General features: G+C 33.9%; 1 protein-coding gene and 1 long non-coding RNA gene across 2 annotated transcripts; one reads left to right on the forward strand and one right to left on the reverse strand.

The window, feature by feature from the left end:
* Nucleotides 1-1,233: 1,233 nt before the first annotated feature.
* LOC148276496 (uncharacterized) lies at nucleotides 1,234-4,367 on the reverse strand. Its single transcript, XM_088234178.1, has 2 exons — nucleotides 3,255-4,367; nucleotides 1,234-1,333 (listed from the first exon to the last, which is right to left on the reverse strand). The coding sequence occupies exon 1, from the start codon at nucleotides 4,166-4,168 to the stop codon at nucleotides 3,275-3,277; it is 894 nt and encodes a 297-aa protein (XP_088090304.1). The 5' UTR covers nucleotides 4,169-4,367; the 3' UTR covers nucleotides 1,234-1,333; nucleotides 3,255-3,274.
* A 1,221-nt stretch (nucleotides 4,368-5,588) lies between these two features.
* On the forward strand, nucleotides 5,589-9,900 carry LOC148276497 (uncharacterized). The gene is made up of 4 exons (XR_015823724.1): nucleotides 5,589-5,915; nucleotides 7,120-7,257; nucleotides 7,745-7,989; nucleotides 9,143-9,900. It is a non-coding gene; the product is annotated as an uncharacterized LOC148276497 (long non-coding RNA).
* The last annotated feature ends 3,985 nt before the right edge of the window (nucleotides 9,901-13,885 follow it).

A 13,885-nucleotide genomic window follows, 5' to 3' on the forward strand; every position in this document is an offset into this window, starting at 1 on the left:
AGTGTTTGAATGATATTAAAATAAAAACATAAAAAAACTCATAAAAAAAATAGGAGTTAGATTATAACAAGCCTCTCAGCTACTGAGCGCTGTTTAAATTCTAGATCCCATTTACAAAATTTATGAATGATGAGTGGTATAAGAATTGATTTATCATTTTGTATTTTATTAGAGCGTGAGTATTTAATTTATTATGTATTTAACAATAAACATAAGTTCACTTTCAGCAGCACTGTTGTAATTTATTATGAGGGGTAGTGTTCCAGATAGTTAAAATAAGGTACTTTCGAGTCACAAATTAATGCACTTTTAAATGGTTTTAATGGATCCATATACTGTTAATAATTTTAAAGTGCCAGGCGCACTTTTATGTACATTTCCTAATCTTTGTGTCTTTAATTTGTATTATAATTTGTAAATGCATATGCAACATGACATAGGCCGATGTTATAACGTTTTGATAAAAAGTCTTTATAAAGGAAAACAATTATATATACAGAACTGGCAACATTTGTGTAATTTGGTGCCGTAATCTGAGGCTAACTGGCTGACATAATAAATATATAACATCTCGTGACCTACCGAAACAAGATTTTCAGCAGAAACCGCAACTTATTCAAATAATTTGTTTTACTTCAAAACACCATACGAGTTCATTAAAATAAGTTTGAAATAAAATACACAATGAGATGTAAAGCATAAATTTAATGAGTAAATTTGTTTATTTTTAGCACTTTTTGGTTCGTGGTTATGATGTTATACATGTAATTTATACGTAACAGTTTTCATTTTGATTTTTTTTATTTTTCTTTAATGTACGCTATAAGAACTGTAGCTTATTAACTATAAAGGAATTATAAAAATGAAAGATCTTAGAACTATGTTCTTACTACCCAGTGAGCAATGTGAACTTGACTCAAGCTTGTATCAAGTTTGAAGTATCAAGAGTGAAAGCTTGACTTAAGTTTGACATTGAAACTCTGTAAACTTGAGGCAAGTTTAAATCAAACTTCCTAGTTACCATCCAACAAACTTTCATGATGTTTGTTTTTACAAACATCCTACAAGGTTGCCACACCAATATTCATGCAATTTTGGGTTTATTTCTACAAAGCCACAAAAAACTCGAAGCTTCTTAAAAATATTAAAATTTAAAAAAATGTCTTGTTATTATTACCCAGTAAATTTATTTTGAATAAATAATAAAAACTACTGGCTAATTTTGGCAAAAAAGGCAGATGATGTTGTGATGTCAAATAATTCTCAGAAAACAGACTAGACACTTTTTTGACTGGAGATCAGAGTCCGGTGTTTTTTATTCTGTATCTCAGCTCTGAAACAAATAAATAAAACAGTTGTATGACTTACTAGCATTTTGACTCTTATACTTCACAAAAGTTAGCTGATGGAAGAGTTGAGGAAATGTAGATATTTAAACATAGGCAGAACGGCGATCAGTATGTCCTGATTCGAAAATTTATCTGTGGGCCGAACAAAAGCTCGAGCTATTGTAGTAAATGTGACATGAAAAACGGCCGAAGAAAACTTGATAACAAATTTACGGAAAAAGGATTTTTCGTTGTTAGTAGATGAGAGCATTGATAAGTCGACAATCAAGCATTTAGCTTTAATAGCGAAGGTAGTCAACTCAAATTATGAAGTAGAAGACAAATTTCTAACTTTGATACCAGTTACAGACGGTCCACCCAAAGTTTTATACAATAAAACTGTCGAATATTTAATTGAGAAAGAAATCCCATACAAAAAATGTTAGGTTTTGCATTTGATGGCGCCAATGTCATGTTTGGAGGGAATAACTCGATGGTCACTCATTTGAAAAATGACATACCCAATATTTTCACTATGAAGTGTACATGTCATTAATTTGCGCTTTGCGCACCCTGCGAATGCGAAAAATTACCTAGGGGTCTTGAAGATTTTTGCCGCGAAGTTTTCAATCACATTCAAAATTTACCTAAGCGCATTGATGATTACAAAACTTTTCAAGGCCTTTGCAAATATCAAACCTCACAAAATATTCCACCCTGCACAAACCAGGAGGCGATCGTTAAATGATGTGAAATTGAAAAATGAAATTATATTTTCAATCAGCAGTTTTCGCAGATCGGCTTTTTTCTGCTCAAGGTATTTTGACGAAAGCTCTGGAACCGACCACCAAATTATACTTGGAATTTCTACGATTTGTGTTACTAATTTATACAGATTTGAATAAAGAAATGCAGGCAGAGAAACCAAAGTTGTACTTATTATACGATCAGATATACACGGCATACACGACAATTTTAAAATGCTTTGTACAACTGGTTTACTTAGAACTAACAGAAAAAGAGAAAAACAAAGCCAAAGACATTTTAAATGCCAAAGAATAGAAAGTAATAAGTGTTGATGAAAATGACGTTCGGACTCATATGCCGTTATTCGAAACATATGTAAGCGAAATGATACCAAATTTGATTCGGTTGGAAAAAGACACTCAAGAGTTGGGACGATGATAAACTGTCAATTTTTTACACAGAATGTAAAGAGTTTTACTTTGAGGCAGCAGCCCGAATCAAACGAAGATTTCGTTTCAATGACAAAGAACGTCAGGGCCTAAAATTTTTACAGATGTTGAATTCACAAGTGATTTTAGATCACGATCTGAGCAAAAAACAAATAACTTCAGTATCTGATATGTTATATTATTTCCCAAATATTTTCCCGGAAAATATTACCGAATGGGATAGAGAATGGAGAATTCTTCGTTATACCAATTTCAATTTTAACGAGAGTGAGATGCCCAATGTGGAACTTTTTTGGGGCTATGTTTCCAAGTTGAAAAAAGGCGACTGATCTTCGAAATTTCCATTATTATCAAATTTTATAAAAAAGCTTATGTGTTTTCAAGAATTAATATTATGAAAACAAAACTCAGAAATAAACTTTCTACAACTAAAATAAAGGGTACTTTGTACTGAAAATCAGATATAAATAATTGTTTTGAGTTTGATGCCACCAATGAACATTTCAAAAATTCAACAAAAGCATGTACGATTTCAATAACAAAAATAAAATAGAAAATGAAAAAGATTTTCTTGAAAATCAGCTGATACCTTTATATAAATAACATGTTAGATATTATGACATACATTTATAAAATTTATTTATAGTTTCAAATACATTTTTATTTTAACATTATATCTCACATTACATTTATTGTTGTTTTCACATGATATTTTACTGTACTTACTTACTTAATTATCGGGTCCGGACTTTAGACCTTGCCACTCCAGTGTGCAGCAACAGATATCGCCTTGTCAGTGGCCATTAACTGAATTTGTGGGCACCGCAGCAGATGAGGATCATACTGCACCTCTCCACAATCGCAGTTTATGTCATCTCCCTCCAGAAAACCCCACCTCCGTTGGTTGTTTTTGCACTTAGACACCCCTTCCTTAAGTCTATTGAGAACTTTCCACGTAGGGAAGTCCAAATTGTAGACAGTGTTTGTGCTTTCAGATGGCATTATCCAGAGCCTATTGCCGAGTTCCTCTCTCCACAGATCTTTTCTGCGTTTTTCTGCAGAGGTCTTCAAGTCAGTTGTGACTTTGAGGAAACTTCTTATCGATCCTAGTCTCGAAAGAGCCATTTGATGGTCGTAAAGGGGGTGTCTAGGGTCATGGGTCTGTTTGTGTCTCTCTGTGCCCGCTGCTACGTTTCTCCTGATGTTGGGTGGAGCGATACCTATAGTAGGATAAAGTTTGTGCACCGGCGTGGGCTTAAAGCAGCCGGACGCCAATCGCGCCATGTCATTTACAGCAATATCTACTTGTTTGGCGTGTGCTGACTTCTGCCAAACGGGACAAGCGTACTCTGTTGCGGAAACACACAAACCCAAGACAGAAGTGTGGAGTACATGAGGAGATGCTCCCCAGGATGAACCGGTGAGCTTCCGTAATATGTTATTCCTGGCGGAGACTTTCTGTTTAGTATTGGTGCAGTGCTGCTTATAGGAAAGCGTCCTATCCAGAGTTATACCAAGATATTTGGGTGTTTGGCAGTGCTCGATTCTCTTTTTCTTCCACGTGACTTCCAGTTCTCTTCTCGTCTGCTTATTTTTGAGGTAGAAGGCACAGAGTTGTGTATTCTTTGGATTTGGCTTTAACATATTTTTTCATAGTATTCCCCAATTGTGTTAGGAGTTCGGGCAAGTTTTTCCTCCACCAGCTGGAAATAGTTATCTTGAGCAGCCACTGCTGTGTCATCAGCGTAGATGAATTGCCTGGTTTCCTCTGGTATGGGTTGATCGTTAGTATTTATGTTTTATCGGATTAGCGCCAGAACGCTTCCCTGTGGTAGTCCATTCTTTTGGGATCTCCATCGACTGTCCTTGCCCTGAAAAGTTACATAAAATCGTATATTGTTCAGAAAATTGCGGATTATGGATATAAGTTTGAAGTCCTTTGTGACATTTTATATTTTATCAATATGTTTGGTATGGTTCACCGTATCGTATGCAGCCGTGAGATCCAGAAACGCCACTCCCGTAATCTTTTTCCTCTCAAACCCGTCTTCAATGTGCTGTACCAAGTTGAGGACCTGACCAGTACACGATCTTCCGGGTCTGAAACCTGCTTGCTCTCTTATCATTTGGCGGTCTATATGGTCTGATACCCGATTTAGAATTAGGCGTTCAAAGATTTTGCTCAGTTGTCATAAAAGGGATATAGGTCTGTAGTTCTTAGGGTCGTTAGGTTCCTTTCCTGGTTTAAGGAGTGCAGTTGCATGCGCTTTCCTCCAGAGCTTTGGGATTTTTTCGCTTATTACACATGCATTCATTAGTTTAAGGACCCATTCCATGGTTTGCGCTCCAAAGTGTTTGATCTGTTCGATTCTTATTTCATCCAGTCCAGGTGCGTTGTTATTTTTCAGACTCTACTGTTAAATCTAATTTCTCATTTGATGCGTTGACTCTCCAAATAAAAGACTAGCTCTTGTTGGCTCTTGGGCTTGGAGAGTGACTTACGCAAATGTTTTTGATTTATTTTGACGCGATATATTTATTATTTTTTATTTTGGTTGCTGGTGTACCTACATTAATATTATTTATTTTCGATTTGCATTTGTTTAAAGTGTTTGTTTAGTTTCTTTTTTAGTTTTTTTTTTATATGGTTAATATTTTCAATTTTTAAGGGTAGGTTATTAAAAAAATTTATGCCTAAATCTATATATTGATATTTTTTAGTGTATTTTTACTTTTAATGATTGTTATACAGTTTTATTCAATTGTTTATTTCCAAGTTCGTTTTGTTAAACTTATTAAAAATTTGATGATCACAACATGATTTTTTTGTTTAATATTTCTTCCCCGTATATGTTTTAATTATTACTACCATTAAAAAATACAAAATTAGCAAAAGCTGTAGATTTACAGTTTTTTAATTAACATATACAGTTTTTGTTTGAAGCGTGTATACAGTTTTACTCTAGGATGGGGTTGGCAACACTGGCCACTAATAATAAAATCCATACTCTCAGTCACAGTGTTTCGCGCAGAATAAGCTAGACGGGCTGGGTTTGCAGCTTGCGGCTTGCGGCTTGTGGGCTAGGTTTAAAATGATCACAATTTTAAACATGCCAAACTAACAAATTAATACAATTTGTTTTTGTAACTAAGATTCAAGTAATACAATCGAGTACTGCTTTTTACGATTTGAGTACGATTTTATGAGGGGGCTTTTATGTATCAACAAAATCAATACATGGTCGCCGCCGCCTTTATAGTTTTTATTTGCAGTTCTTCCACAATGTTTCATCGATGTAAATTTATATGAAGCCACTCCATATTTACTTTCATTTATTATAAAATACTCTGATATTAAGCAATGACGAGAATACAAATGCAATCCAAAATGGTAAGTTCAAAAAATTTCTAACGTTTTTTTAACACTATTTTTACGACATAATGGCAGTCGACCCTTCCTACCGCCGCTCAACATGATTTTCCGGTTTGTAAACAAAAAATCAGGACGGCAATGTGAAAGAAAAAATGCATAAATGTTTCTGAAATAACAATTTTTAACAGTGTGGATCGTAAAAAGTAAAAGTTGTATTATTTTTTTGTGAAACTGTTCCAGCTGATAACAAATCTACCGAAATCTACTTATTTATTTTTCTGTATCTACCGATTTCAGCTCGATGGAGGTTGGCAACCCTGCATGCCAGTTTGTCTAGGACCAGTGTTGCTGAATCTACCGATTTTTCGGTATATCTACCGATTTTGGGAGCAATCTACTTATCTACCGAATTCTATGTTAATTCTATCGATTTTCAAATATTTTGAACAATTGGTTATTTTTATGACATAACAGCAGCCGCCCTTTCCTCCCACCGCTCACTTTGATTTTCGATCTGTTTGCGATATGCGAAAGTGTTTTGTAAAAAAACAGTTTTGTCAATATTCCCAATGTTTGATAGCATCTGTCGTACATAATGAACAGCTCAATCATCGGAAATATTACTTCCCGTCATTCCGAACCGACCCTTGAAACGAAATAAAAACTACCTTACCCGGAAATGTTACTCCGCCAGCTTTCCCAGTGTTACTTGATGTACTTTTAAAATACAGCATTTTAATGTACTAAAATGATATCACGAAACGCATTTAGAACCAACGAGCCAACGAGCTCACTAGCACTCCAGGTGAAGGACTCAGTCCGGCATCTTGTGTTTACATTATATCAGTGTAAGTAACATGAATACTGAATATTACTTACTCTTCGAGCACGGCCTACATTGGAATTTCTTATTCACTGTTATAATCAATAGCACAGCATAATAATAGCATAGAATTAAGAATAAATTATATGAATAATAGGCTACAAATTAGATAAAAGGAGAACATAAAATCCAGAAAAAATGGCACTAAAGTGGCTATCGTGGTTTAAATGTTAAAAAAATTCATATTCCCTTCTCAAAAATGTTTTCCCTTTCTTTTGAAATAAATTTAGATTTGTATTTTATCATTGTTAGATCTTCCTTGTGTACTAAGTGTCCAGGAGATTATTTATACCAATTGATTAACGAACCTTTTATTATTTGATATTATTTTGTCAACAGGACCTATTTGGATTTTATGTAATCCACCACGAACACGCCGCTACTTTATCTCATAAAAGTTAGGAAAGCTGAAGAACCCCCCTGGAAACTGTGATGTCATGTCACATCAAGGAAAAGATGACATATTTTTTAATGCAGGTATTTCAAAACAAAAATTTCACACGTATGTAAACAGTTTAATAATCTATGATGCGGTGGTGGACCTGGCTTGGACACGTGCTGCGCATGCCTCAAAGAACGTAAACCCAAGTTGCCTGTTCTTTAAACCTGCGGGCTCACGCCTGGAAGGCCGTCGATGACGATCTTTCGACTTTATTCGGCGAAACTAAGAGGCGCTGGATTGACGCGGGAGGAGGCGAGAGTGCTGGCTGGCGATAGGGTCTCCCGGAGGCGTCCTCATGATCCACCAAATCCAGCTGATGTGGAAAAAAAGAATAATATAATTTTAGCCTGCTGTAGCAAAATATGACTTATTTATTTTAAAAAATAAGAGTCATATCATTGTATCAAGTCTTGCATTTCATATAGACTCATGTGACATCATAGCCATAGCCACTACGAGGGTTATGCAACATTATTCTCAAGTATTTGAGATTGGTAAAATGATTATTTATTTTATTTGTAGAGGACTGTCGTCATGATCAGATGGTCTACAATGGATTGTCTCAAGATAGAATCAAAAGCAATGATTAGTTACGCTGCTGGTGCATCACATTACCACAATTCCGTGTCCGCTCACTAATCGGGGCACATGGTGTCCACAAATAGATCCTCCGAGCCTCCCCGTCGGCTGCTGATTTCTGTGCTACCTTCTGGCGCTTCACCATCTGTTAATTGTCCGAGATGTCGACTAATCCTTGTTCATCAAAGGTAAGATAAAATTTAAGTACCTATTGTATGCATATTTTCCTTTATTTTTCATTTCTAAAACATATTTAATTATTAAAAAAGACATGAATAAATAAAATATTTATTGATTAAAAAGTTGTTAAAATATGAATTTCGTACAGAAAATTCAGCTTTTAAATTATGTTATAGAAGTAAATACTTCATAGCTGTCGAGCCAACAAATGTGCCATTAAGTTCTGATAAAGTATAAATTGTTCAAGAGAGTTGTTTTATTTGCTAATATGCTATTTTTAAAAATTAATTTATAGAATGATTAAGTGGCTTTGATGCTTGCCTCACGCCATATAGTTCTGGGTTCAAGATTCAGTGAGATTGCAATATCTATTTTTAATGCGATTTTTCGCAAGCCAGAGTATATTGTATTGTAATTCACTACCACAATTAGGGTTCTATCCCTTATTTTATTTAAAATTTCTGCCTATGATGTTCTACAGAAATAAATTTAATAAATAAAAAAATATGTACATTACAAAAACTGTAAAATACATATGTGTATTTTCCCAGGAGTTACATAAACACGTTCCTGTGGGGACGTTGACAAATGTCAACTGTATCCAAACAAACTAACAAACAAACCATCACACCCTTTCCTCGTAAGGGTAGGCAGAGAGGATAGAAGGCAACATCGCTCTATCTTTGCACACATATATCGCTTTCTTTACATTCATACACCTTCTTATGCACGCGCGCCGATTATTCCGCTTTTTGCCATGTCCATCTTCAAGTATTCGTTGGATTCGGTCATGCAACGTCTTTCTCAGTCTTCCTCTATTTCTGCATATGGATGCATTCGCAACACAAAACTCCTCTTTTGATTTTGTCGATAATGCTTATCTCAGCCTTATATAATGAACGGTGTGTGAACGCTATACCTGTCAGGCGGTTATTTTGGTCGATCAGTTAAATAAATAGTCGAGTAAATAGTTAACTACTCATCAAAAGGCAAAATAAATCATGTTTTAAACAAAACTAATACCTACTGTAATTTAAAATAAATGTTAATTGGTTTATACCTTAATGCCCTTAATAGTGTTGAATATGCTAATAATTCTATACATTATCACCTATCATTAATTTTTACATTATATATATATATACCTTTATTTTTTTACAGGATTAGTCAGCAGTAATCCTTAAACTTCAAACTTCAATATCGATGAATTGCCTTGGATCTGACCCTCATAATGCAGAAGACTTACCGTCACAATAACATTCAGAAGAAGCAACGCGACATATTCCGCCATAACACCACAACAACTTCCATGTGATACTCTGAAGGCATCTCCGAGAGTAGGAGTCTGAATCTACAAATTCTACGCCAACCCGAGCTCTTCAATAGTACAATGAACTCGTTAAAAACTCTGCAACATATCACGCCGTGAGTGTAAAACCAAAGTAAGTGCAAAATATTTTTTGAGATTTAATCTTCCATATACAATGGTCTTAGCTCTTGTAATCAGATCTATCGACAATTCATCCACTGCGGTCTTTTTTGATTAAATATTTACTTACTAAATGTTATTAAATATTTATATATTTCTAACCGTTTACCGACTTTTCTATATCTATCTATCGGTTTCGAGACGTACCCGTCTCTTCGGGTGGACACCAATTAAACCAACATGCCATATATTTTAAGATGCAACCCTTTCATGCGCTGATTAGGTTATGAAAATATTTTATGTCGTAAGATAAATATTAGAAAAAAGAGGGGGGGCGAGAGTTCCATAGGTACAGGGTGACCATTACAATAAAACGTCGCATGGGCAATATTAAAAGGTTGTTTGCTGACTCGAAACCGGTAGACAGAAAAGTCGGCAAGCGATTATTTACAAATGCTTGATAAAAATTAGTAAAATGTTTGACCACAAAGTTGATGTTTTCAATATTAAGAGTATTTATTTGTTTGTATAATGAATAGGTACGGTAAATAAAATTTAGGGGAACTAACTGCTCGACATCACACCGCCATGCGCCATGCGCCGGCATACGGCCATCTTGTATGTCGCGTGACGCGTGACGCGTGACACCTCACTCACGTGGCTAGGGTATCGGACTATCGGAGCGCTGCACTGGCGTCGTCCTCACAAAACTTAACTTACGCATTTTCTGTGTATACTAGGATACTTGAACGCCTTTTATTAAAATGAGATTTACCGATTATTTTATGGTTTATGACACTTCTTCAAGACATTTTCTTCAAGACTTATAAATAACATCAATTTCACGAGGTGAAACTATGCGTATTAATAGTAGAACATATTTAAAATTCATAATCAGGGTTTAAACATAATCCTACGTTACATAAAGATCAAAAGTATTGAGTTAGCTAATTTTTGTATTTGATTTTGTTTTTCCACAAATATGACGTCTACCCGGTGTTTGAAGATTTGGCGTAATCAACTCGAAAATGTGATCCATTATTTCTTATGGAAAAATTATGTTCGGAATCAGATTTGTCGAGGCTGCGGGATGTAATGTCCTTATAATTGGTATTTTATATTTCGCTAATAATTGCCTAGTAACATTTTTTTGTAAATCTGTAAATGTGATTGAAATAAAAAAAAAATATTAAATACAAATGGAGAAAATGAATTGATGCCTTTTTATACCCTTTTAATCTTTTGGTCGCGAATAACACGCTACGGTCTGAGATTTAGGTTAAAATTATGTCGAATATTGGCGGGCTACACGGCTGATAAAATAATATGATGAATGATTTTATGATGAACAAAATAATAAACTAACATAAAATTTTAATTGATCTCCTTCAAAATGCCCACTCTCTTTGGCTAGCGATGCGCTTATACCGGCGTTGATTCCTTGATTGTAAGAATTAAAAAAAAATACATATATATATTTCTATTTTTAAAAATGAAGGCTTTCTCAGAACTCCTGTACTACTTAACTAAGTTTTGTTAAAAATGGTCTGTTGAACAAATACAGACTAAAGCGACGATATAGTACAATTATTGTTATTATAATATATTATGTTTCATAGTGTACATATGTAATATATTATTATGTACCTTTAGAACATATATTTTTGTATCAAGTGAAGCTGCTAGAGTTATTTTCTTTCAATTTTTGCTAGTCAAGTACTTATTTTGTTATACTTTGTATTCCAAGCATAAAATTTAATATTTTTGCCAATAAACGTCGTATTTCGGGATTAAATAAAAAAATATGTACTAAGCGGACATTGACAGTAACATAAGATTTTATCTTTTCGCATAGTAACAAAACAACTTTCATTTGAATACACATGAATTTTATTCGAAAAAACGGCAATGTGCGCTTTTTACGTGAAGAGAGAAAAATAAATTATAAAATGTACAAACAACGAATATTACTAATGGTTTACGAATGGGTCCACAAAAAGTGCCAAAAACCTATTAATGAAAGTCAAATGGAAACAAAGGGTAAACGAAAAATAATCTATTTTTTGAAAACACTAAAAATACTTAAATAAAAGAATAGATAAAGCAAAATATTATGCTTGGGACATCACCATTAACCACGCGCAAAAGCAGGTGAATACAACACATCTCGCTACGCCCAGCACCCCAAAAGAAATCCGCCCCGCCCCAAACTGCGGTCCGCCATAACCTCAAATCTTTATCCATAAAACATGTAAAAGTATAGTGAAATGAATTCAAAATTATATATTACATAATACAATCTATAAAAGAAAAAAATGAAAAAAAAGTACATGTATATACGTATACGCGTATATACAAGCTGAACAAGTATGAAGGTGCAAATTTAAAAAAATTACAATAATGTTTATTTTAATATTATCAAAATATATGTACAAACCCGATACAGGTTGAAAAAGTAAGAAAAACGTATAAAAATTACAAATACATTGTTCAAGGTAAAAAAGTATGAAAAAGCATAAAAATCATTTCATCAGTATTAAAAATTACATATACCAGCAAAAACGGTAAAATATTTAAAAAAATATGTTTAAGATGCCCTTGATCAACTAACATTATTTATTCCAAGTACTTCTGGAAAAAAATATTCTTCAATTCGCATGTCCTGTTTCTGCATTTTGAAATTGGAACTAAAAGTTTTTGTGGCAATTTATTGAAATCCTCGAAACCTATGTATTGTAAAGATCGAGTAACGAACTTCGAAGACTTCACAGACCCAGTATAAATATAATGTTTTGATCGAGTATTGAATTGAAAGATGTCTCTATTGAACGAGGACTCTATGTTACTGAGCATTGAGTCGATAATTGTTGTGATGATAATGCTAGTTATCTCGAAATAGGAAGCATAACAAAAAGCATGATTTTTGTTTCAAAATTAATGTTCCTTACATGAGTATCATACGGTAGGTGAAACGCAGTTCTGATCGCTCTATTCTGAAAAACCTGAACCTACGGAATTTTGCGCTTAGTTGCAAAACCCAACATACAACAAAGGTATGATAAATGAGATAAAGCCCATTAAAAAAAAGATAGCTCGGAGCAGCTGAACTGAAAGAATTCTATGAAATCTGAACAGTATTCCAGTAACCGGGACAATCTTTCCCTTGACGTGCTCAACATGTTTATTCCATGTAAGCTGCGAGTCTATAAACAATATTATGCTCTCCCAAGGAAGAAGTACATAAACATAAACGTATAAAAAATCACCGGTCAAAATTGCAAGATCAGCAATTTCGAAATGCATTTGATAATATTTTTACCTAAAATTGTATGCTTCTAAACTTGAAATGGAATCAAGATAAGTCAAACTAACTTGTCAAATAGGCTTGATATCCACTTAGCTAATTGCAAATATTACGAGGAATAATTTTGTGGGGGGTATAATCTTCAACATTATTGAAATCGGTGCTGAATTTGGGATTAATTTCTTTAGAAGCGGTATATTTTCATAACGTTGTTGAAAGGTTTTCTATACCCCTTTCAAGAACTTCACGCTGAGTTTTTTGTCTTTTTTCAAATATATTTGATAAAAACTGAACCACTGCAAATATTGCGAAGGGCAGTTTAAATGAAAATTACAATAAAAGTAAGTTTTTTCATAAATTTCTTTGAAAACGATGTCGTTTCATGACCGGAATGAATGGATTCTCATAACTCTTTGAAGAAAGTCACGTCAAGATTTTTGTATTTTGTCAAATATATTTGATAACCATTGAGCCAATGCAAATATTGCGGAGGACAGTGAAGTGGAGATATCACCTTCAACATTATTGATATCGGTGCAGACTTTGTCATCAATTTCTTTAAAATTGGTATAGTTTCATTACATTATTCAAAAGTTTTCTACACCCCATTAAAGAACGTCACGCTGAATTTTCTGTCTTTTGTCAAATATATTTAAATACTTATGCTAATATTGTGAAAAACAGTTAAAAGGGGATTTAATCTGCAACAGAATTACAAATAATGCAATTTTTTTATATGTTTCCCTCGAAGCGACGTCATTTCATCACCTGAATGAATGGTATCTCAAAACCTCTTTGAAGAACGTCAAATATTAGGAAGGACATTTTAAAGGGGATATCGTGTTAAACATTTTTAAAATTAAGGGGAATTCTATCATAAATTTTTTTTGAAGCGATATCGTTTCATCACCTGATAAATGGTTTCTTATACCCTTTTGAAGAACGTCACGCTGAGAAGTTTGTCTTTAATAAAATATATTTGATAACAACTGAGCTATTGCGAATATTGGCAAGGACACTTTATAGGGGATATGATGATCAATATCTATAAAATTGAGGCCAACCTTTTTCATCGATTTCTTTGGAAGCAAATTCGTATCATCACCTGGATGAATGATTTCTCATACCCCTTTAAACAACGCCTCGCAAAGCTATTTGTCTATAGACAAAT

The sequence above is a fragment of the Micrasema longulum genome, unplaced genomic scaffold (genome assembly GCF_059751315.1).
Source record: "Micrasema longulum isolate JH-2025_06_02 unplaced genomic scaffold, ASM5975131v1 h1tg001211l, whole genome shotgun sequence".
In the NCBI taxonomy this organism is placed as follows: domain Eukaryota; kingdom Metazoa; phylum Arthropoda; class Insecta; order Trichoptera; family Brachycentridae; genus Micrasema; species Micrasema longulum.